Consider the following 24,879-nt stretch of genomic DNA (forward strand, 5'->3'; position numbering starts at 1 on the left):
GACAGCATCATACGGAAGAAATTCGGGGAGTACACTGCACATTTGGTCGAGATATGCTTAATGAATACTTATTTCAAGTGGAGAGGCGAATATTACGAGTAGACAGAAGGAGGAGCAATGGCATCTCCTATCTCTCCCATAGTGGCCAACATGTACCAAGGGGAAGAAAAGTATCCCAACAGAGTTTGTGCCGCAGCCATATCTTCACTGGAGAATGTATTCCCTTTTTGACGGATTATATTCCTTGGAATACGACGAGGGAAATTAAAATGCGGTCTTTTTTCAGCAACCAAGGTTGTACGGTGAACTTGCCTGCCTCAAATGCAACTCGTACCTACTGTTCAGCAGAATATTAACGCATTCGATATCCTTTACCGTCGTGCCTTCGTTTTTGCCGCTAATTTCTTCGAACCCTCATTTCCTTTCATTCTTCGCACCTTCTCTGGCACTCGTTCTGAAATTCACTGAAAGCTCATCTCCATTTCCTAACTCTTTCGCCCCTGAAAACTTACTCATAAATATTTGTTAGACGTGAATGCAAGGCAGCAATGGCGAGGATCGGTTTTGAGCATCTGAAAGGATCAGGAATTACTCTAAATACCTAAGCAATAATCACTACAAAAGGTTTATTTCTTCTGTGGAGACTGAAAATATTTCCTCAATGCACAACCACACAATTCCTACAAATTTAAATGACGACACACAATTTTCCGAGGTAAATTCAATGAATCGGAAAAATGTAACGTAAAAATATTTTTTCCTAGCATGTAGCCAAAAATAGAAAAAAACTTTTATTTTTACCTATTTCATACATCACTACCTCATCATCTGTTTAGGAAAACAATTTAAAAAATTACATTTCTAAATTGAACAATGGAAGACATTTATTAATGTCCAATTTCTTTTGATAGTATCTAAGGATCAAATGGTATATCTAAATTAATTTGGCACAACGAAATCAATGCACGGAAAACATTATCTCATGAATTCACGGTTCAATTTGGTCAATATTCCTTCTTTTATTAAATTCGAAATCTCAGCAGCCAGCCCTTCGATGTTAATATGTCATCATCAACATATCTAGTTGCACATCTAGGTCTCCCTCTCACCCGATTTTTCAATGTCTCACCTCCCTCCATGTTGTGTTTCACCCAGCAGCACGAGGTACTTTTATTTTTACTCATCCCTCGCGATATTTTCACTTCTTTTCCGCTCTCGTCTGGTGACAACAGCATTGAAAATCAGTCCAGGAGCATATCATTCTCGATCCATAATAAAACGCGCTCTGACAAAGTGCTCGTCATTCCTAGAAACAATGCTAAAACTTCTTCAAAATTCTTCGATTGCATTCATAAACGTAACCATCGAATCTGCTCGTTGACTGTCATGTTTACCTCAAGGGAAAGTTAATTGTGGTCCTCAGTCATTTTTGTTGATACGGGCGAAGGAAAATTCAGGGGTGCACGCACGATACCGTTGAATTCGCACCTGTTCTTCGGAGTTCACCGCGAGTTCTCGGTGTTTGGGTCGAAACAAAGCTGTTCGAAAAGGAAGCACGTGGTCCCTCCGGTGCGAAACATTATCTGCGTTTCCTATCGTCCCAGAATTTTAGTTTGGTTTCGACCCGAGTAGTAGTTTTGACTCCGATTTCATTTCGACCCTGAACTTAGCTAGAATGGTATAGAATTGCACAAAGTCGTGGATGTGTTTCAGGGACGCCGCATTGAGACTTACATGAAAATAACTAGCGGAATTTCAACCACGAATGTTTAGGAATTGAGGATTCTTTGACATATTTGAAGAAGTATTATTCGTATCGGATACACGATCTTTAGGAAAAAGTGACCATAGGAGACGAGAGTCTTGTATTACAGAAAGGTACCGGAGATGAATTGAAAGAAAAAATGTGAGATAAGAGAAGAAATCGTCTGTACCGGGGAGCATGAGAAGGAAGAGAGTCATTGATACCATTCATATATGCATATATGTTTTTAGAAAAAGTTGAATAGAAGTTAGGTTTCCACAGAATATATTAAAACAATCATGCATAGAATCCAACTCCATTAATATTTTTCGTGCTTGAATGCTCCATATTCAGGTTGTCAGTTATTTTGGTTTGTAGTGAAATGAGTTTTGAGTTTGGTTTTGCTTGTTTCATTTCTTTCTTAGCGTTGCAAATGTTTAAATGCATCCATAATACTTGCCCGAATAAATAATCCCGCGAATATTCACAATCATTTTTTCTTCGGTCGTACGGATTCATTGGAGCAATAAAAAAACGTCTTTTTTAAGAAAATTTAAGAAGAAATGAAGGAAAGGAATCATAGGGAAGTGAAAGAATTGGCATGGGAGGTTGTAAATTGAGGGCTTCATTCAATAGGCCCGAGGATTGTTGTATTAATGATAACTTCTGGTCATAGACCGTTGAAAGTATTTTTTTATTCCTTCAGTAGGCACTATGGCTCAAATAAAACTTTGATATCGTCCATTAATTTCCTGAAATATGTATAACTAAAATCGTGCTTCTTAAACCTACTGTTTCTGCTCAGAAAATGCACTGGAAGCGTTGAAATTTATCATCACATTATATTATCATTATATTCATCAGTTAGGTACGCTTAAGTGAGCCATGTTCATTGAAGCTCGAAATAGAAGAGACTTTACAAAAAAATTGCGATATATTTCGACTAGAATTGTTGGTAATAGGCTTCACAAATAATGTATCACAAATTCACAGTATACCCCATTATTGATACCCTTCCCAGTAAAAGGTTTCCGAGTTCTTGTTAGTGAAGAAATATGGTGCTCTAGTCGTTGGGCATTTGTATTCATCTATCAGGATATCATCCAATGTCCTTGATTTGGCTCCAACAGGCTCCAGCATGTTATTCCACAGAAGAATGGACGCTACAATGCAATTTAAAAAATACCTGTTAATGATTAAAGTATTAAATAATGATAGGTTAATTAATTATTAGATAAGCTATGACAAGATTTTATGATTATTGTCTCCTTTTCCGGTTTACAAAACGTTATGTTTCTTCAGGTCTAAATTATTTATCACAGGAATGCAATAACTCATTATTTTGTTTTAATCCGTGTATCTCTGTTTTTTTCCAAAGAAATTAGGAATTCTTAACCCTTTTAAATTCTAAACCCATTGTATGAAGGAAATAGGTAGCAATTTTCTAAAATTACCTGTTGCCAATCCTCTTTGGTTCAGATGGAAGCACTCCTTCGTCCAAATAGGAAGTCTCTCCATCAAATATCGTACAAGTTGTGGGTTTTCTGGCTCGCCTGATTTAGTTGGACCGTTGAGAATGGCAGGAAAGGGCTGAAAAGTCACCGCAAAATCTTCTCTACCCTCGTATCTTCCACTTAAGGTCTTTAATAAAGAGACGTGTACATATTCATTTTGGTGAGGGAGCATTTTTGTGATACGATACCGCAAGTCACATTTACTATGTGTGAGAAAATTTTATGGAAAAAGATCTTCCTCTATCTTAAATTTAATATTTCCTAGGAGGATACCTCAGTGTGGAAAATTGAGTGGTTAGTAAAATATATCTGCCAAATACTTCGAAGTGTCTTTGAAACCTTCCTAAGAAAGCAGCGACATATACAGGTTGGAGAAATGTTGTGTCACGAAATTTTAATACTGGATCGCTGATGCCAGCGAATGAGGAGGTCATTTTGAAGATTACAACACACCGCGACCCAATAATTCAATTGATTCGACCGGACACCCGGGGGAGAGAATGGGGTGGGAGGAAGAAAGGAGAGAAGGGCCGGATAGGATACACGCGACGCCACAAGGAGGGGATAGGAATGGAAGTGTAGGATAGGGAATACCCACGTTGCCATTGCGACATCGGGACCCTCCAATAGCGCTACCGTTACTTTATTTATCTACGAAATCGGCAGATTTTTCTATCTGGAGAAATATCCATCAGTCATTTTGTTGGATAGAAGATAGTTCGATAGCTGATTCCAGTAGGTACCAAAATTACTTATTCTGTATTGGTCGAAAACGCACCATTTTTAAACTACATAAACTTTGAGACAAGTGCTCCGATTGGCTGCGAGAGTGCTCGACAGGCAAATCCAAAAAATTGTATATTGTATTGTATATCGCTTTTACCACGTACAAAGAACTTTGGCATTAATACACTGCAGCTTTTGATTTCCTATTAACGATAATACACGTTTAGTTTTGTACATATCAAGATCGCACAATCATCCACTTACCTTCGACTTGAAAATGATACAGTTCCTTATACATAGACCCCTTCCGACACTTGTGCCACTAGTGACAAAATTTGGAGTGTGATTTAATGCGCTGGAACCGTGTTTAAATTATAACTTCTGCTGCTGCATAGTGGAGCCTCGTATGGTGATATAAACTCAATGGTTACATCATTCAAAGTAATGAGTCGTCTAGAGCATTCGGCAACGGTGCAAACTCGCGGTAAATCGCAGTACTTGGCTTTCTGTCGTTTAAAAATGGTGCGTTTTCGATCTAAACACCATTGGTAATTTTGTTTCCTACTGTCATTAGCTATGTTGGGTTAAATTTATTTGACTCAATTTTTCTCCAACCTTTATGCATCGCGTTATGAACCATTATAAGCAAGCACATCTATTATCATTTGTTATCTAAGATTGATGTTACAACTCATGTTTTGAGATGAAGGGATGATTTACATGCTGATCTCGTCTGTTTTAATGCGTTAAAGTAATACAGTGGAACTTGGTTAATTCGAAGATCAACGTACTAGTTAAAAAATTCGAATTATCGAGTAATTCGAGTTAACCCTCCAGCAGGCGCGCCATATTCTCTGACACTAGCGGGCGCGCGTGGCACTCAGTGCAACACTTGGTTTTCCTCTGATATTAATAACAAAAACTCGAATTAAGAAGCGTACACTCATGATCTTGTTGGAATAATTGGTGCGTTTGGTTCACTGACCAACTACTATTAATAACGTGAGGCCGAAGCGGCACAACGTTGCACTTTGCGCCAAAGCGCGCCCGCTGGAGGGAAGAAGTCTTTAATAAATAGGTAAAAAAAATATTTTTCCAATCAATTCTCTTTATTAAATTGACACTGTTGCAATATAAATACTTTGAACATGCCTATTAACAAGATTAATGTCACCTTATATCGGGAATATTTATTTCAACAAACTACGAAGTAAAGTATAGTAACATTTTTATTGTAACCTCAAAATGTTCTCAACAACATCTGAACTGCTGTGCACTACGAACTTAACTCGTAATCGTATACGTTTAGACAAGATGTCATTTTTGACAATGGCGTTATTAAAGGGTATTTTCAATGGATTTATAATAATCTTTAGCCGTAGATTATAATTTATACCTTAATTTAACACACAATAAATTCGAATTATCCAAAATAGAATTCGAATTATCCACGATTTTTTAGCATTGCTTGGATAAAAAATGCTAGGGACCAAGAGAAATATTCAAATTAAAGAATATATCGAATTAAAGGAGTTCGAATTATTCAGGTTCCACGGTAATCCATTATAAAATAGGAAATAGTATAGTGTAAGGCTAAAATTCAAGGAAACCTATGGACACAATGGAGCTAAAAGGACGTACATTAAATAATTGCGGTACGTTGAAAGGACTGAAATTTTAGTTGGGAGTCTTAGATTTGAATGAAACGGTAAATGGTTGTATAACACTTAAATCTGCTTTACTTGTGCAGATATACTAAGTAAATCGAATGTATTAGCTGCTAAATGTGAAAATCTTTGACCTTGCCCCTAAAAATGAACGACAAAAATGTTGTAATGAATTTAAATACAGTTAATAGCCATGTCTTTCGGAGAAAGACGAATAATATAAAATAGAGCAATCAAAAGAATTTTACGGTGCGAGTAATTAGGAAATAAAATAGGGTAACATTGGGTTGTTTTTGAGTTGAAAGACCTTTTGCGAGAACTCCAAATTGGAAATGCTTGCCAATGCTATGCCCAGCAGGGAAGAAACTGTCTACACATTACAAAGCTATACTGCTGGATATGTAAGATAGTAATATGTTTTTATTCTTCTATCAGCTCTCATTCAAATCACGAATTGATCGGAGGAGTTTCAAAGGATTTAGCTATTTGAACTTATTGCGAAAGTCAAGGTTTTGAGAGAGAGGTTGAATTTTCATGCTATTACAAACTTTGATGACTGAAAAGGTGAATAATTTAGTTTTTTGAAGTCAATTAAGAAGACTTGAATGTTAAATATACAAGAATTGCCGTGAGAAAAATTCCCTTGGACCGGAATCGAGCCACGGACCTTAGGCTTTCCGGGCCACTGCGCTGTCAACTACGCTATCCAGGTTCTGTAATTCCCATGGCAATATTACCGAGGTGTTAGGTTAAGAATGTTAAAGCATACATTTCAATTCGGGTGAAGTAATGGTATACACCTTAAATTACCGTGCAAAAGTAAATTCAAAATTACCAGTTCTTCTTCAACTGCTTGATACTCTCGGACTTGTGAACTAATGTTGACCTTGGTCCCCTCAAAATTAGGGCTAACGTACAAGCAGGAACAGAACACACGACGAATAACTTCGCATGTCAATGAACTTGGAATCCTCGCCGAGATAGTTGGATCTGGAAAATGGAAATAGTTCTGATGCTGAGCCATCGTTTCAGTGAGTGATCCATGAGGTACAGTGCAAGCCAAAACCAGGAAATATCGTAATTCTTCACAATTGCAAACCAGGCATGCAGCACTCATCTTAGCCTTCATCAGAAACGCACGCGTTCGCCGGACACAGGCCAAGCTCGCCGGACAACGACACACGGCCAGGCCATAAACTGGGAGAGTGCTAAGGACACGAACATGCTACCATGCATATAAAACTAAATGTTAGTAATAGAAAAAGGGAAAAGCTAGCTTAGTAAGTGATTCATGTATGAGTTATAACATATAGAAATTTCATGCATATAGTTAGAAGATATTGGCAAATATAATAAGTTATTTATTAGAGAGTGAATATGCAATGCTTCAAGCGTCTGAAAAAATATTAACATTCGTGAGATTGCGCAATTCTATTGTTGATAATGACTCAAATCTCTCGTTTTATTAAGATCAAAGATTGTTTAAGACAATGGTATAGTAGGGGTATTTCTAGTCTTCATCATGGCCTATTAATCTTAGCCTTCATCAGAAACGCATACGTTCGCCGGACAACGACACACGGTCAGGCCATAACCTAGGAGAGTGCTAAGGACACGAACATGCTACCATGCAAATAAAACTAATTATTAGTAATTGAAAAACGAAAAGCAGGCCTTGTAAGTGATTCATGCATTATCATGGATATCATATCAAAAGTTCCTATGGATAGTTAGTATGTATTTAAAAAATATAATGAGTTAATAAGTACAGTGGGAAATTGAAAAACTTCAGAAGGTAGGGGGTAGGTAATTTAAAGCATTTTTTGTCCGCAAATATGGGGCCGAAATTGTTTCTGAGCTATGGCGTTGTAAAAAGTTTTTAGATGCGCTTTGCAGTAACCATGAAGAGGTTATTCTTGGTATACAGCCTTTTCGACATTTTACGTAATACTCTGGAATTATAAGAAAATTAAATACTTAAGGTTGAACAAAAATGCGCATTTTTAACTGTGTGAAACAAACTTAAAACTGGTGATATTCCTCAATAGTATTCTTGATACTCCCTCTTATCTCTCGCTTAAAGGTTTGATGTTTCAGAAAATGGTATAGAAAGGATTTAACAACATAATTTTTTTAAATTTACTGTAGTACTCTTCAAACTCGTTAGAAATTTAAATATTTTGCTCCCGTTATTTTCTGAATACACCCCAACGTATTTGTGGAATGAGAAGAAGGATCAAAATGCGGAAAGGATCGTTTTAGGAATTCTTTTTCCCCTGAATAATACCGCTTGTCGTAAATGGGATAAAATACCAACTGATGTTAAAAATTGCATATCTGCAAAAATATTTGAACTGAAATATTATAATTTTATAATTTCTTGGGAATAGCATATCTGTTAAAACATTATTTGCATAGAATAGAAGAAATTTTGAACATTAGCTATCATTATATACATTGATACGTTGCAATATAGCGATTATTCCCCAGTAGAAATGTTTTTTATTTTCATTTTTACCGGAATAAAATAAATTTATATGTAAAATTTAAGGAACACTTGAAAATAGTATACTAAGAGATATTTCGAGCGCCAAAGGTTTCTTGAAGTCGGGATAGAGAAAAATGCCCTGGTTATTAACGTACTTATTGGTACAGAAAAAGCCTTTAACTGAATAACCATGATGTCAATAATTTTAACCACTTACATGCATAATTTATTAATTTTAAAATTAGATAAGTTAGTGTGTTTCCAAGAATTCATGAAAAGTTACGCCATTGTTATCCCAGTTGAAGGTATGTAACTGCCCTCTCCCACTGCGGCAGATAAACGGGAAGATAAAATGTCATTGGAGGCATATAACTAATTTGAAGGTTGACTACTTAAGTTATAATCAATAGTCCACCTGGTTTATTATTTCATCCCCCACACCTGGACTTCAGAAAATTAATCGTTCCAGTCCCCCTGCAAAATGTTGTAGGCCTTTGCAAGGACTGCATCATAACCATAATTGGAACCAGTCTCACCTAAAATGGACAGCAGGTTCACGTACATTTTGGGCACATGTTTGTACAAGTAGTCCAGCGCCTTTTGTAAGTGAAGAAAATGCTGTCGTGAGGAGTGCTTCTCTCGATCAAAACAATGATAGGAGCAGAGGTCATTGTGTCCAATAAGAATGGTGAGGAGCTATATGAAAGAAAGTAAAGACTTGTTTAGAAATTATCGATAGCTGAAGTCAAGGAAGTTCCCTAACGAAGCAATGAAATGCCATTTTCACTTCTAAAATAGGTATATTTTTCCATTATTTGTCCTCAACTAGTGAAAAGAAAAATTTGGCTTAAGATTTACCGAAAATTGTGCTTGATAATTATAATTTTTATGTAAGGTCTTAGGATGATAATGATCTGAGCATAAGAAAATCACTGATTATAATTAAAATGCCATTTTGACACTTGCCTGATTTTCAGTTCGTTATGCCAAAAAATAACGCATCATGCCAGTGTGTTTTGAGTTTCTTATTAACATTTTAATGCTGTAACTGTAGTCAAATAATATTAGTTTCATGAAAATGGCAATTTGTATGCTCAAAAAATCGAAAAAGCATACGGTCTGTATTATAATTTTTGAAAGCTGTAAATTTACCAAATTTGCTTGTGTAATATTGGTGGATGCCATAATGGTATAAAAAACTTCTTTCTTAGAAAATATGCTAAAGGTATTTGCGTTTCACTCAAAATGGAATATTTTTTAGAAAGTTGGACTTTTGCACATTCCTCTCTGCTTAATGGGATTACCTTCCAGTCATTGTTGAAGTCAATTCTCTTGTCTCTCTTCATTTTCTTTATCAATAGCCGCACTTGGTTATGAATATCGTCGTCTATCGCACTTGGGATAGCGACGTTTAGCTGAGCATTATATGACAAAAAATCTCCTCTTCCTTTAGCGAAACCAATCACATTAGGGTTGAAAATCTTAATTAGATTCGGCAGGGTAGTGATTTCACGCCATGTTCCGACACCTCCTGTTCGTAATTAAGAGGTAATGCAAATCAATGACGATTAAAATCATTAAAAAATAATCGGTTAAATAAAATGATCAGTTTAGTTGCCAATACCTTTTTTTGTCTAAAACCTATTAACTAAAGATACATTCAATATATTTGGGTTATGTGATGAGAGGTAGTCTTCGAGTTGAATGAGTTAAAGATTACTATTCCTGCAAATCTTTCATATCACTGAATCAAAGGCCTTTTTAGTGACTGCTTGCAGTATTTTTTGGATCACCGAATTTTAATTGACGGGCCATTGTGAGTATTATTTTTGTCTACCCCGGCTTTTAACTCGTGGTAAATCCATATCCATCTCATATTATTTTAAAATCTAGCATGGTGTTAAGTCCATACTAAACGGATACGAAAGACGAAGCCGCGCATATAATCTTCTCTGCCGTCACTATACATACAAAGTGTGGAACCTAATTGCTATACGAATATATATAATATTCTGCAAACTCTAGTGGCATAATTTCGATTTAAATGGAAGTTACACAGGACATTCATATTGACTGCGAAATGGTAAAAGAATTCACGAAAGTCACTCGAAATAAGTCTCTCTAGAAGTGGACCAGATGATAACCATCACTCCAGCTCAGTTAAATTTACACTTTCGATCTACACATATTGAAGTTCTCGATTGAATCACCTGTCCATAGTGCAGCATTTCCAACACGTTAGGCGTGTTCCAATCGGAACATTAACAGGAATGTAGACCAATGTATAGGCGTCATTAAATTGACGACGTGAAAAAAATCCTTTTATGATGTCACGAGAAGAAAATGAAGGAAGTTGGCTGCAAAACAGAGAGAAATTTATCGACCATTGTTTCCACACTTATGCCATTATCGAGAAGCCCTTAATTGTTTTTAAGATTCTTGGAGGCTCTATCGTGTGAGAATGATAGTCTGTCGCCATTGAAACGTTTATCTTTCCGCTCTCACCTCCTGTCATGGATACGCCTCTGTCCTGAATTATGACACCGAAAGGGTAAATCTCCCTCGCAGAATTCCCCGCGGTCAGTGAGTCACCAATGGCAGCGATGACGTCGATATCTCCTGGTCGCAGCTTGTGGACAGTGGTCGGCCGGCTCTCGGATCGCCATCCTGCTCCCTCAGGGTCGACTTCGCAAGGGTGCGGTATCCACGGCGGTATCCTGTCTTGAATCGGTTCTCTGTAAGGGTTGTTCTGTGGATACCTCAGGTTTCTCGTGTCCTGTTGTTGAAAATAACGGATCTATGAATTCCCGAATCCTCGGCTGAAGTATTGATGATTATTAATACCACAATTCAACGATCGGCTTCAGAAATTCAGGCCTCTTTTTGAAACAAAAATATGAATATGTGATGAAAAAATATGATTATAGAATGCGTAGCAAGGTTTTCGGGTTGACCTCCGCGTCGATGAAACGACGCAGAGGTCAACCCGAAAACCTTGCTACGCATGCTGCACCACCCCGCGAAAGTCTCTATCAACGTGATAATAGAATGTAAATCAATCACAATTCAATGGCCGCGTTTGAGAACACCGTTCCCGTGAGTCCATTCACCCAACCCGACCAGCTAGTGTACATAGATATCTAAAATACGGTTTCGCAGCGAGTTTCATTAGTATCGGCGGTTTACGGGAAATTCTGCGTATTAAGGCCGTTTTACACGGGGGATGTACTTGCACAATCGGAGGTGTGTGCGAAGGCCCAAAGAAGATCGTGCCGTGTAAAGCGGTGAATAGGTAGAACATATGCGAGAATATTGGATGCGATTGGGCACAATAATCTCTACTATAATTCCAAGCTCGCATTCCCGCAATTTCAACATGTGTTCATTGCTAACCTGCGTGATGCCGTGCTTCGTGTAAAACTGCCGTTACGCTTTGCCAAGCGAGCTTTTTCGCCTACTAAAGGATGCATCTTCAGGCGATAAAGGGCTATATTCTCATAGATTATAGCCAAGGCTATCCCATGAGCAGAAAAAAGATGCTAAGTATACAATGTAGTGAACAATCATTACCTGATGCGCCCTGCAATGGCACCGAAAGCTCGCTTGCAAAAGCGTAATACGCACCTGCTTCCTAAAACCTCCGATACATGCAATTTTAAAAAAATATTGAATTTTTTATGCCTTTATTGCGTTGCCTCAGTAAAATTTTGTTCGCATGAAAAAGAAAACTTAAATGTGGGGGTGAGAAGCCAAGTGACTGGAGCGATTTCCTATAACATAAGTGTGTAAAAATATTGTTATTTATTTTAATATGGAAAAATTCAATTCCATCGCTCTTAAAACTTCGGATTTTTGTACAAAAACCTTAGCATTTGGCAGTGCTCCGAACTCTCCAAATACAATAAAGAAAATCCAAAATACGATAAGTTTGGGAGAAACCTTTCCATCAGACGGTATAAAAGAGGAGCTCTGGATTTTTTCCATCGATGCCAAACTTCATCCGTTACTTCACCTCAACTGAACCGGTTTTCGGCACTGTATAAATCTACCCGCAGACCCTCAGCCTCTTCCGCCGCGGGCTATCCCAAATTTCTGCGCGTGGACTGATCTCCCCCATCCATAAAATTAAATCCGGTCTCTTCCGGAACCAGAGAGCTTCTCCAACGCCTTCAGTCGCCGTCCAGCGATTAGAGGAAGAAGGCAATCGAGGAAGATCAGGGCGAAAGAAGAGTGGACGAAGATGAAGCTTGCTCCGGCGCTAGGGTGTCTGCTTGTCGCGGTGGTTGGTCTTTGCGAGGCTGATAGTTCACTGCTCCAGAATTGGGAACAGCGCTACTATGACTTCAGTCTGAGGCTTGCCAGGGTTTTGAACGGATCGACGCTGCCGGTAAGTCAGGCATCGTCCATTACACATTTTTTCGGAGTTGGCACCGATTTGAAGCACTGCCAGAAGCTAAAGCTCCTTGCACAAAGCGATATTGGACGGCCGGTAAAAAAAATCCGACCGCCATTTTATCGGTGAAGCGCTGCTTGCACATACACCAGATTTTAACCGATCACATGATCACTTGCTTGGTTTACATGATCAACCGACTTTTATCGCTAAATGTACGTATTCGGTCAGGGTGCAAGTTCCCATACCCTACCGTTGTCCACTATTTGAATGTGGACGGTCGATATTTTACCGGCCGTCAATAATCGTTGAGTGTGCAAGGAAACTAAGGTTTGTGGTCTAGTATTGTATAAAAAATAATGACGGTCTTTGGTAAAGCATATGTAAAAATTACGGAGTATTTCCCTAAAAAGTTGGTTGGACCAAATGATACTTATGATACACACCGCTAATTAATTACAATACTTGAATAGTACTGAACTAAGCGAAATTAAGAAATAAAATCACCAAAAATACTTGATAATGATCAATTGGCAAGATACTAGATGGTTTTTAAGGCTTAGAAATTAATTAATTACTGAACTGAGATTTGATTCCCCACACTATTTCAGAGTTTGACATCGACGTCTAAACTCAGCTGCATTCTAACACTGACGGGCCCATGGCCTTGTTTGAATACTTAGATTTTTCCCATGATCATGTATTTATATCCATAATGCCTTAACACTTCCTTTTTGGCTAATTAACACGTAAATCATTTAGTGAGCAACGTAAGAGAATCATGGTGTATTTTTAGAAAACGGATGAATTCGTAAAAGAAAAATTCATTATTCCGAGCTAGTGTTTAGTGAGCAGTAGTTGAGAGTATAGTGTATGATAGAGAGCCGCGCAGAAAGTCAACTACTTGTTTCATTAAATGATGCATTGCAAGTAAATTAATTAAAAAGGCATGATCGCAACAGCATTTCATCGTGCAATTCACAATGACAGCGGAATAAATACCTTTTAGAGGAGTTGCCCTTCAGGGAAAAGTCCCACCTTGCCTGCTAAATGAGGTCACGGGTTCGAGTCCCGCCATTGTAGGTTGCCCTTATCCAGGGCATGGATGTTCATTATATTTAATTTCTAACTTGTTGGAGAAACCCCTAGGTAAAGGCTAATATAGTTCTGCTTTCGGAGGTATGGCATTAAAAAAATAAATAGGGGAGGATATATTATTGGAGAATTCTAGCAAAAACATTTTCCGAAGATTGAGGCGCCAGTCATTGCTAGGATGTCGTTTTTAGACAGATGCTGTCCTTATTGATGCGCTGTCTGCGACTTAAGATGTCTCTGGTGTCCCACGAAACACTAAGCTGATAACTTAACATCATTTTAATCTTTTAAGCTTCTTGGCGACACTAAATTTCAGGACTTCTCAAATTCGAAAATGTGAATATTTTCTACTCTTCCATAATTATTGTGGCAGCGACATATTTCGTCATTAAACTGTACTGCACAAAAGTACACGTGCCTTAAATATTTCCTGAATAGAGGTGAGAATGCATACATTTTTGATGTCACTTAAGAGGCAATATTGGGTTAACATTACTAGGAAAATATTTAATTTGGTAGTAATGTTAACTCTCTTGGTGAAAAATTACAAAATAAAATATTGAGAGTAATTCCTATCATTTTTCCCTAACAGGAACTCACAGCAAGCGCTTACGATCCCAGTGAATGGTGGAAGATCCTCCAGGACAGAATCCCTGAGGACATTAAATTTCCCTGTCATTACACCGAAGATAAACCCGTGTGGAGATCTCGCAGTTCTCCGGCAAGCGTTCACCAACTCCGACCGGGAGATATCGATGTGATTATGACTCTGGGGGATTCCATATCAGCTGCGGCAGCGGCCAGAGAACCAGCACCCCTTGGATTCTTCACCGACCACAGAGGAGTTTCCTTCGTTGGAGGTGAGAAAATAAAACAGTGGGTGTGGGCTCCTTGGACTCTTTACACTTGGGACACTACAGTCCCGTAGGACACTGACTTTGCATAGGGATTAAATGGATGCCGAAGAAGCATTTAGGATAGGAAGTAAATGGTGCTGCCAATACTTCGGCTTCAGCCACAGTACCTTCTTCGATATATTGGCACTAAAGCCTATGAGTGATATAAATAATTTTTCGCGTTAAATTTAGCATTTTTTCATGATAATTATTCAATATTTAGAAAATGTTATCTATCGCATTCGCCTTTCATATAAAAGTAGTGATGACGATGGATGGGTACGGGATATTTAGTACATGGTAGTGACATAAGTTAAGGATCAGTGTCTCACTCAAATGCAGACCCATTTTGTATCACTTTCACGACCAAAATTTCTAGCATGAGCTTTCTCCTTTGTGTTACATAGGTATCTTTGAATAAAAAAACTTCAAACAGACTTTGTAGTTATCTGTCGGACTATGTATCTGTAGTTATAATTAATACTAAGGTCAAATGACGGATTCATAGTCGCCCACTGATTTTCACACCTCATCCATCCAACTTCTTTCACTTCTTTATGATGACTTCTCTTCATATGTTCATGAAATTCTCTCAAGCTTTTTTTTCAAGTCTAAAAAAATATTCTTAAACTACATTGGAAACTATTCATTCGATGTTACCTTTCATTTTGTTCTCTACTTAATTTACATCACCCCTAGTTTGCATAGAAATTATAGAAAGGAAAATGACAGTAAAAATTAGTGGGAGCAGTAAGTGTGCTTGATGGTTTTAGCATATTCTGGCGAGACCTTACTTCTATTCAATTTTTCATAGATCATAAATTAATGGGCTCCACGACGATTTTCCTTATCCTACTCCTTGGTAAAATCCCTTGTTTGTTATAGACCCCACTTTCTTTATATACAATATATCTCAGGCACCTTTCTTCAATACCAGATGCCACTACTAGGTATTATTCTCCTCTGATCACCTTTTCCTACGGATCTGAAACGACGATAAATTACTCTATACGTCGACAATTGCCGAACTTCGGCTGCGTCAAGGTACGGGGTAACGTTCTGCATGGGAAGAACGGATTTCAGAGAACTTTATCTCATTTAAGATGAGAGATACGCCAAAAAAAACAAATGTTCGGCCACAAAAATCCATCCGCTAGGTATTTCGTATAACTTTTTCAGTTGTTGGTCGCTATTTATTATGAATTGACGTATCGTAATGTTTTATTACGTTTTATTATAATTGTAACATCAGCTTTTTAAACATGTTTAAACCAAAGGCAGTTCGCCCAAATTGGTACATATTTTCAATCTCAACACATCTACCCAGGTACCTATGTCGTTCCTCTAAAATTCTCCGGTACGCAACGTGTTCAGTCAAAACTTTTATCCAATCAATTTGTACCTATCAATAAGCCTAAGGATGGCGCAATTGTGTATTATTTAGCTTGGACGAGAGGAAAAAGAAAAGACTTCATAGTTAAACTGGCTAAAGCACTGGACCGGAAATCGGAGGATTCGGGTTCGAATCTCGGTCAAGGTGAATGAATTTTTCTCTGCGGATTTTTCAAACAATTTGCGCATTACGGGTGACTCCGTTACGTTTTCACCGTGGCCAGTCCCGGTGTACTTAAATTAGTCAGGAGCGAAAACGTCTTTGTGTTCAAAGTTCGGGCTTTGCACTCCGGCTGTGGCGCTGTGCGCACGATTTCAACCTCTCGTGGCATCATACGCTCAGCAGTCCATATCACCTTGTCATGTATAGTCCTCAAATTTCTGCAGGGGAGAATGACGCCTCGGTAGCTAAACTGGCTAAAGCATTCGAATCCCGTTCAAGGTGAAGGAATTTTTCTCTGTGGATTTTTCGCACAATTTGTGAATTGCGGGTGATTTCGTGAAGTTATCACCGTGGCTAGTCCCGGTATACTTAAATTATTCATAGATATGAAAAACCGAAATTTCGTGCTAGAAGGCAGATCGTTAACATTATACACATATCAATCCTTCTTTTTGCCTACATAACCTCAAAACGGTATCACGAGGAAGAATGGTGCTTTATCCCGAAGAGTAAATTTTTCCCAAGTCAATCGAGTGGACAATTTTAACGGATCTGTACAAAGGAAAACTACTTAAATAACAACATAGCCGTCTAGAAAACGCCTGACTTTAAGGCCACACTTTCCACCATAAAGACACGGGCTCTCTAGAACATTGGGGATGGATTTACCCTTCAACATTAAACTAGAATTGGCAGGAAAATATACAAATTTCAGTAAACTGTTCCATGTCAAGTATTTATTTGAAAAATTAAGGTGATAATAACTGATACGTACAATATTTATTACTTAAAAATCTATTATTAACAATATATCTGTCTATTGAGGTACTTATCAACGCTCCAATTCATGAATAAAATGCTCAAAAATTTCCATAGTTGATAAAACTAGCAATCGTAATTCTATGAATATGAATGAATAGTGCAGGACTTTAAGCGCCACAAGTTAGGGTGGAAGAATAAAAAATAAATAGAAATTTTAGTCGTAAAAGTGATATGCCTACAATGAATCTGCTACTTAAACTTATGACATTGCAGTACACGAAATGTCCCGGACCAATCACTCGTCATTACTTCTCTTTAGGTAGATAATTATTTTAAAATATTTCCTTGAATCTTGAAAGCAAAATAAAATTCAAGATGAAAAACTATTTCTATTCCTAATGGTTAGCGCTCGAGTACCAATAAATCCTAATAAACAGTTTATCATGTACCACGATGTTTTGGGGAGTGCATGACTTGTAGCAATTCTTGTTGACGACGTGAGGGAAATATGAGAGCCGTGTGAAAATGTACAGCCATTCCTGTTGACTACGCCGAACTAGCAAATGAGAGTGCTGTAATGAAAATAGTGGGGTTCGGTTGTACGTGTCGTCGCTTCCGATGTTTCGCCCTAAGTACATATTAATTGTTTTCGCAATGAGTGTGTATTTTGATTTGAGAAGTTAGGTATGAGTCGTCGCTCCTGAGTCTCTTCGTGAGTACTTTTCCTGGACAATTAAATTTGCAAGTTTTGTCACTTTGATTTGTGAAATAACAGTGCGTGTCGTCGATATCGATTATATATCTGAGTAATAACTCGATCGATTATAAACATCGATTATATATCTGAGTAATAACTCAGATATATAATCGATAACGTAATCGGTAACGTTTCTATTTTCCGGTTCTAAAGCAGAATTTTAGTCGCAAATGAAGTTGCATGAAAAAAGCGCTATTTCGTGAGTCTAACAGTCTCATAAGAAAATTCCAACTCGAAAAGACTTTGGTCCTACCGGAAGTGTGACTCCGCGCAGGCAATTCATTTTATTCATAATCCTCTCATCACATCATTTATTCAAATTTTTTCTCAATTTAGCAACCGAAAATATTAACAGTGCAATAATTTATACTGGGAAATACTCAATTTTGAAGATGATACATTAGTTTTTACATGAAACTTTGTGAAATAAATATATATTCAAATGTTTTCGCTTTTTCAGGAGGTGAAAAAACTTGGAGAGAATACACTACTCTACCAAACATCTTAAAAGAATTTAATTCTGATTTATACGGCTACGCAACTGGAAAAGGCACTTTTTTCTCCAAATCTGCCCAACTCAATGTAGCTATTTCTGGATCCACTGATAACGATATACTCGCTCAGGCTATGTATTTGTACAATAAAAGTGCGGAAGATCCTAAAGTCAACATGGAAGAGGATTGGAAGGTGACCATATAAAAGCATATTATATGTTTGTAACAATGTCAATCTCCGAAACAACTCAAAATAATAAATTATTCACTTTTTTCCTACAGCTAATAAACATATTAATAGGTCAGAATAATATATGCTCATATTATTGCACTGATCCAGTCGGAAATTCACCGGATGCACATAAAACCCGTCTCCAAGAGGTTTTGGACTTCATCCAGGAAAAATTTCCAAGGACGTTTGTAAATCTCATTTCAATAGTAGGTATGTCCTCATAAGAGAGAAAAAGTGATACCTACTTGGAGCCGTGCATGATGCAACTGAAAATTTCGTATCAGTAATAAATGAGTCGATAATCAAAGAGGATAATGTAATTTTTTCAACAGATACAACTCTCACCGCAAGATATCCGGGGTCAAGAGCCTGCGAAATTCTAAGACCAGTCACCTGCCCATGTTTGCTAGTGATACCTGATCTAGAGGATAATATAGCAAAAATATCAGCTGTCGTCAGAGAATATCAGAAGAAAGAGGAAGAGCTGGTATTACACTATTTGCGTATTATTAATATCAGTAAAGTAACTAGAATTATGCTTTGGGGGATGGGGGAATTTGGGGGGGCGAAATCCCCCTTTAGGAGGGAGGAGGGGGAGGGACAGAAGTTGGCATGCCTGGATGTAAATTTTGCATCATTTTGGCGATTAAAATTTGGGTTTCACTCAAAATTCCGCGGGATATTTTCGCAACTGTGAAAACAGTATAATTTCGATACAGGAAAAAATTGTTTTTTTTTAATATCTCTGTGGCTTTGTAGCGGATTTATACCCCTTATTCCCCCCCATAGTTACGCCACTGATTAATATAGAAAATTTACTCTCAACGAGGATTTCAATGGCATAACCAAGATACGGGGTCTTCAACTTATACGCGGGTTATTCCACGCTACTCCAAGCATGAGTTCGCACAATCGGTTTTTATGAAAAAAAGGTGTAAATGTTTGGTTTATCAAAGGAGACATAATATTGGTAGATATAGTCGGCCGATTGAATATTTACATTCCATATATTGCATCTTTGAGAATATAAAGCTCAATTCCCCCGTATTCTATTTAAATTTACTAGCAGTAAAAGAGATAATCGAAATCATAATAAGACGGAGGAACTCAACTGACAGAATAAGCCATGATGAACAAAATCTCTGAAGTTTTCATCAATATCTTATGGTACCTTGCATGCGTTACCATGTGCAGAAATATTTCTTGCATTTATTCCGACTCAAAACTATCTTTTCATCCACTAAGGAACGTGACACCTCTAATGAGAAATACTACAAAATGAGACAATTTTGTTGCAATTAATTTTTAATTCACTGAATCGAGTTGAAACTAAAAATGATTGATTTGCAGGCATCTGATGACCGCTACAAGAATAAAGAGGACTTTACTGTGGTTTGGCAGCCATTTTTCTTGTCAACTAATGCACCATTGACGAGGGGAGCGCCAGAGACTCGAGTATTCTCCAAAGTGTTCACACCCACTTTGCCAATTTTGACTGCGGATTGTTTTCATCTCAACCAGCGAGGCTCAGCATTAGGTAAGACATTATTTTAGCAAGCTAGATATCATCAGCTTATTTGATGTCGTTATATGCTCATATAGTTCTCAATAAGTGTAAGAATCAACCTCATTACGATGACTGCAGAGGTACATTCATCTTAGTTACTAAGCTATTCTTAGGAACTGGAAAATGAGTGGTAAACTGAACAAGGAAATGAATTTTTCGCAAAGAGATTTAAAAAAATCATTTACCCAAGCTCTGTGAATAATTTCACTCATATCTAGACTTTGCAGTGCTCTTTGAGTTCTTAAAGTGAATATGCCATAGACGCTACCTGTATCCCTGTCCCGTAGCAAGTATTCCAAGAATCGTCAACGGAAGAAATTATATAATTATTGATTACTTTTAATTAATGTTGTGGTTTTGTTCTTCCGTTGACTCTCAAATGTCGCTATCGAGGGGTTAGGTGGAAGAGGGGACTTAGTCTCAACCTCGCCCGAATAAAGGCATATTATTATTATTGTATGTCCACTTATATTTGTTGCATCTTTATATACACGCAAAAAATAATTCAGCACCCTTCTAATCCAATGACATTCGGAAATAATAGCAACAAAATCTAAGAATGATCAATAGTATAGTGCGCAGCTTTAATAAAAACTTGAAGTTCCAATTACTATTGATATCTATCAGGTTTCAAAAAACCACATTACTGACCATGATATATGCGCTGTTCTCTTACTAGTAGCGCTTTCAAGGCACTGATGACGAGTTTAATCAAATACCCCATCACAAATTTTTGCATTATCAAGCTATATACCTATAAGCTAATAACTTGCACAGTGGAAACATTCCTCATTTCCTCAAACTCTATATCTAGGATCCCAAAATAATAGGTATCTAAAGAGTGAGACGTTACCTTTTAGATGTATAACTGAATAACAGAAATTTTATTTTCATTTGCAGTGGCACGAATTCTTTGGAATAATATGCTGGAGCCAGTGGGAAATAAAACCATGACACTGGAAGATATCTTCTTCCAAGGCATCAAATGTCCAACCAAGAAAAATCCCTATCTATTCACAGAAAAAAATTCGGAGACTTACCATAAACACTGTCACCAATGAGACCCATCGAATCATATCCCCAAGCATGAGAGTCGAAGGTGAATGCTAGCAAAGATTTCTAAGTGCGTCGACAATCTAAGGATAACAATCAAAATTTGACAACAATTTACGATAGCACAGTGAATGAGAAGTGAACTTGGAGTATAAAAAACAAAACATAGCAGATATATAAAAAAAAGTTGGCCATTGAACTACACTTAAAACTGCTTGTTCTGTAACCGTTAATGAAAACTATAACAAGATCCAATTGCTCAAAGCCAATTTAATAAAAGGTATCCAAAAATTTACCAAGACTAAGTTATTAGAGATGCATATATGTATAATACTGAAAACTCTTTAAAAAGTTGGCATGAACTACTTTGGAATAAAACAACATTATGGTTCCTTCAAAATGGTAAGAACTGTCCTATCAGAATGGCGTAACTAGGAATATGCTTTGGGGGGATGAGGGAGAGTGAGTGAGGGCTACCCCCCCTGGAAACGCGGAGTTAAGGAAATGTTTTGAAAATTAACATGCCTGAAAATGCATTTTACATCATTTTGGCACTTACAATTTAACTTTAAGCAGATGAAGTTATTATGTATCAAATCCAGAAAATATTTTTAAATAATTTTTTTATCTCTCTGAGGCTTGGGGGGGGGGGGGGGGCTCATCCCCATAGGTATGCCACTGTCCTAACAGACGGCTCAGAAAGCTGTCCCAATGCCATTAAATATGATATAGCATTGTAGATCCTTTACCTCATATGCATTTTCTCTTTACCTCGAGAATTCTCAAAGATAAGATTTTTCCTTCATACATTAATAGTCAAACGTCAAATGAGAATGCTTTTTTGAAAACTCTCTATATTTCTCTACTAATTCTGTACCCATAAAACGGGTATGCTTACTCCACCACTATTACCATGTGGAAAGCATTTAACCATCGATTACGGATGCGGAGTGGTCAATTCTGTTGTTTCAGGGGGACAAAAATAAGACAATAAAGTAGCATTGAAGAGGAAGATTTCAGATTCGAGCCACCGGTCTCACTCCTTTATCTCAGCGCCCTTGTCTTTTTTCGCGACCTATTTATTTCGGGATGGAGTGACTTCTAAGCCGGACGCGAACGGTGTTCGTCCGCGCCTATGTGAACAGAGGCGACCGCTCCCCGCGCCCCGCGCGCGTAGCGCGAACCGTCCGCGTCAAGTTGAAACGGCCCTAAGAAGTACGGAAGTAAAATGAATAGAATAAAATGAAGGGCTTAGGGCTTCAATTAGGGCTAAAAATACAAACTTAGGGCTTAAATTTTGAAATCTTGCACACAACAGGTGAGTTCAATCGCTATGTGCTATCAAATAACCATCGATTTCAGTTCACATCGATTTTTGATTTGACGCATAAAAAGCACGAGGCTTTTGCAGGAAAAAATAATTGGTTCACTGCAATCTTTGGTTACTTGAATGTGAAGCAGTGACGGTAGATAATTGTCAATGATTAAAGGTATTAAGAGATACATTTTAGAACGACTCCCTTTTTTTCATCGGCTAATCACAAGAAATGGTAATGTCAAAAGAAATCTTATCCAGTTTAGTCGGTCGTATGTTTCGGCCAACAAAAGATTTTATGATGATCATTCAGAACGTGATTATGTGCTTAAAGCTAGTGTTTGATCGAGTGTTAATCTACCAATAGCCTTATTGTTTTCGGTTCAGGAAATCTTAAAGTGGTTCACCGTTCTGAAAAAAACGGTGCATTTTCTATGCACCGGTTTGAGAAAACAGTATGCTCTGGCCGGTCTATTGATTCTGTACAATCTCGGTACACCGGCTCAATAGACCGATACGGTTTTTATTTATGAACCAATTATTTTCTACTAAAGCTTTTTTTCTACTGCACCTTTATTTAGCAAGGTCCTTAGTTATATTTAATTCAGGAGAAATTATCGGAAAATATATAATTTGTGAATAATTTGCTCTGTGTTATCCGCAGAAAGAGGATCTTGATCCTATCATCGCCTATTTCCACATTTCACTCGTGCAGAGAGAAATGGCATTCCCCCTTCACCCACAGTGGCCAAAGTGCCACAGATTTTTTGCGTTCAATGAGCAGTGGCTGAGTTCTCCCTTTGGGCAAATAAAAATTCGACATCTAGCTCATTCATTTCCGACAGGCGCTAGCCCCGCACGTAAAAGCGAATGCCTCTACGGAGGCAGCGCGGAGGGCTACTGAGCCGAGCGGGCGAAAAGAATGCTTAACACCAAAGGAAGGGATAAAGCAGCTTTTTGAGGTATGTTACTGTATCGAATTCTTTAAGTTAGCTGTAGACTACTCGTGAATCAACCACGTCATATCGTTCCACAATTATTTCCTTCCGTTTACCAGTTTACCTGAACAAAACGTGGGAATAACAAACTGCAGGCGATAAGGGAATGTTTTGAAGAAAAATATGGAAAACATAATGCCTAGATATCGGCTGAAAATCAACAAAAAAAGACAAGGGTACTAATGTGCATCAAAAGAGAGGAAGATAGGATAAACATAAAACTCGGTAAACTAAAAGCTTGAAGAAATGAAAGAGTTTTGTTACTAAGGAAGCCGATTAACCAACGACGCCAAAAGCAAGAAGAAAGAAAGATATTCTCGTACAAAGAGAAGAATCTACTCACAGCTACAAATACAAGCATACAAGTAAGGAAGCAACGTAACAGTTGCCACATATGGAACATTTTTGTGTATGGGTGCGAGGTTTAGAAATTGACAGGTGCAGAAAGGTCAAGGGAGGAAGCATTCTAAATGTGGTACCTCCGAGAATGATGAAGATTAAATGGATCGAACGAGTACGTAATGAGAGGAAAGAGAAGCCTTCTAAAAACCCTATGAATAACTTTGTCGGCCACATCAAGATGCACGATAGTCCGATGAAGATATTCGTCGAATAACGGTAACGAACGGGAAGAAGAGAGAGGTCTCGTCACGTCCCATTAGTGCATAGCGTCCGATACATTGCGTATTTAATTTTTTTTCTGGGTTCCAGTTGACTTGCGCTACATTTTAATACTGTATTAAGTTCAAATGAATGTCTGTCTTCACCCCTCCCGCTAATATTTTTGTTGACTCATTGAATTTATCGACTGGAGAAGTATTTTTGTGAGACATGGCACACGGGCGATATATCGGACGCTATGCACTAATGGGTTAATTAAATAAGACGGATAATCAAGGATATATGAGTGAGTTAGAAACCAAGGAGTACAAGTGATTTTTGTTTCCAAACAGAATTATATACAGAAATTAGCTAGAGAAAACAAAACGTGAAAACTAGATACTTAGTAGTGCATTTGATTTTTCACACAATGTCAGCACAGAACAGAGACTCGCTCGTATCCCTTGGCTACCAAGTTTTTGTATACATCTTCTATCAATTTCTGTACCTCACTCTGGTTGGAAAATAATTCACTGGTACCCCTTGGCTTCTCACCCCCTCAAATCTAGTAACTTGGCATAGATAATAATCATTTGATAAAGTTATAAAATTGCAGATTGATGCATATTTTTACCAAACTGGTATTATATTAGCTCTTTAATTTTTTTAAGTTTTTATATGAATTAATATTCGCTGTTGTATATAATTATTCCTATTTAAATTTTTAAGGCAAAAAATATTTTCATTGGGTGAATGGAAAAGATAATTTATCCTTTAAAATTTCTGAATAATACGGAACTAGGGAAAAGTGATTGCCAAAGGATGGTGGCGTAAAGCATTTGGGGGCCTGTTCTTTGTGCACTTGTCCTGGACATCTTCTCTAAATAGCCTTTGGAGTAAATGACATTGGGTTTGGAGATTTGCTTGCCTCAATTATCTGTGAAAATAGGTCCGGAGTGGGCTTCGCCACGGATGAAGAATATTGGTCCCCTTCCACTACCTCAGCGTAGCCAAAGACAATGG

The 24,879-nt window shown here is 37.7% G+C and overlaps 2 protein-coding genes across 2 annotated transcripts; one reads left to right on the forward strand and one right to left on the reverse strand.

Moving 5' to 3' along the window:
- Positions 1 to 2,746: 2,746 nt before the first annotated feature.
- LOC124161360 (phospholipase B1, membrane-associated-like) lies at positions 2,747 to 14,306 on the reverse strand. Its single transcript, XM_046537674.1, has 7 exons — positions 14,241 to 14,306; positions 10,645 to 10,915; positions 9,444 to 9,670; positions 8,676 to 8,835; positions 6,487 to 6,641; positions 3,199 to 3,385; positions 2,747 to 2,907 (listed from the first exon to the last, which is right to left on the reverse strand). The coding sequence occupies exons 1-7, from the start codon at positions 14,304 to 14,306 to the stop codon at positions 2,747 to 2,749; spliced, it is 1,227 nt and encodes a 408-aa protein (XP_046393630.1).
- LOC124160674 (phospholipase B1, membrane-associated-like) lies at positions 14,139 to 21,201 on the forward strand. The gene is made up of 6 exons (XM_046536644.1): positions 14,139 to 14,487; positions 18,058 to 18,284; positions 18,374 to 18,533; positions 18,656 to 18,810; positions 19,674 to 19,860; positions 20,791 to 21,201. Exons 1-6 carry the CDS (start codon positions 14,391 to 14,393, stop codon positions 20,949 to 20,951), a joined length of 987 nt encoding a protein of 328 aa, XP_046392600.1. The 5' UTR covers positions 14,139 to 14,390; the 3' UTR covers positions 20,952 to 21,201.
- The last annotated feature ends 3,678 nt before the right edge of the window (positions 21,202 to 24,879 follow it).

The sequence above is a fragment of the Ischnura elegans genome, chromosome 6, assembly GCF_921293095.1.
Source record: "Ischnura elegans chromosome 6, ioIscEleg1.1, whole genome shotgun sequence".
Taxonomy (NCBI): Eukaryota; Metazoa; Arthropoda; class Insecta; order Odonata; family Coenagrionidae; genus Ischnura; species Ischnura elegans.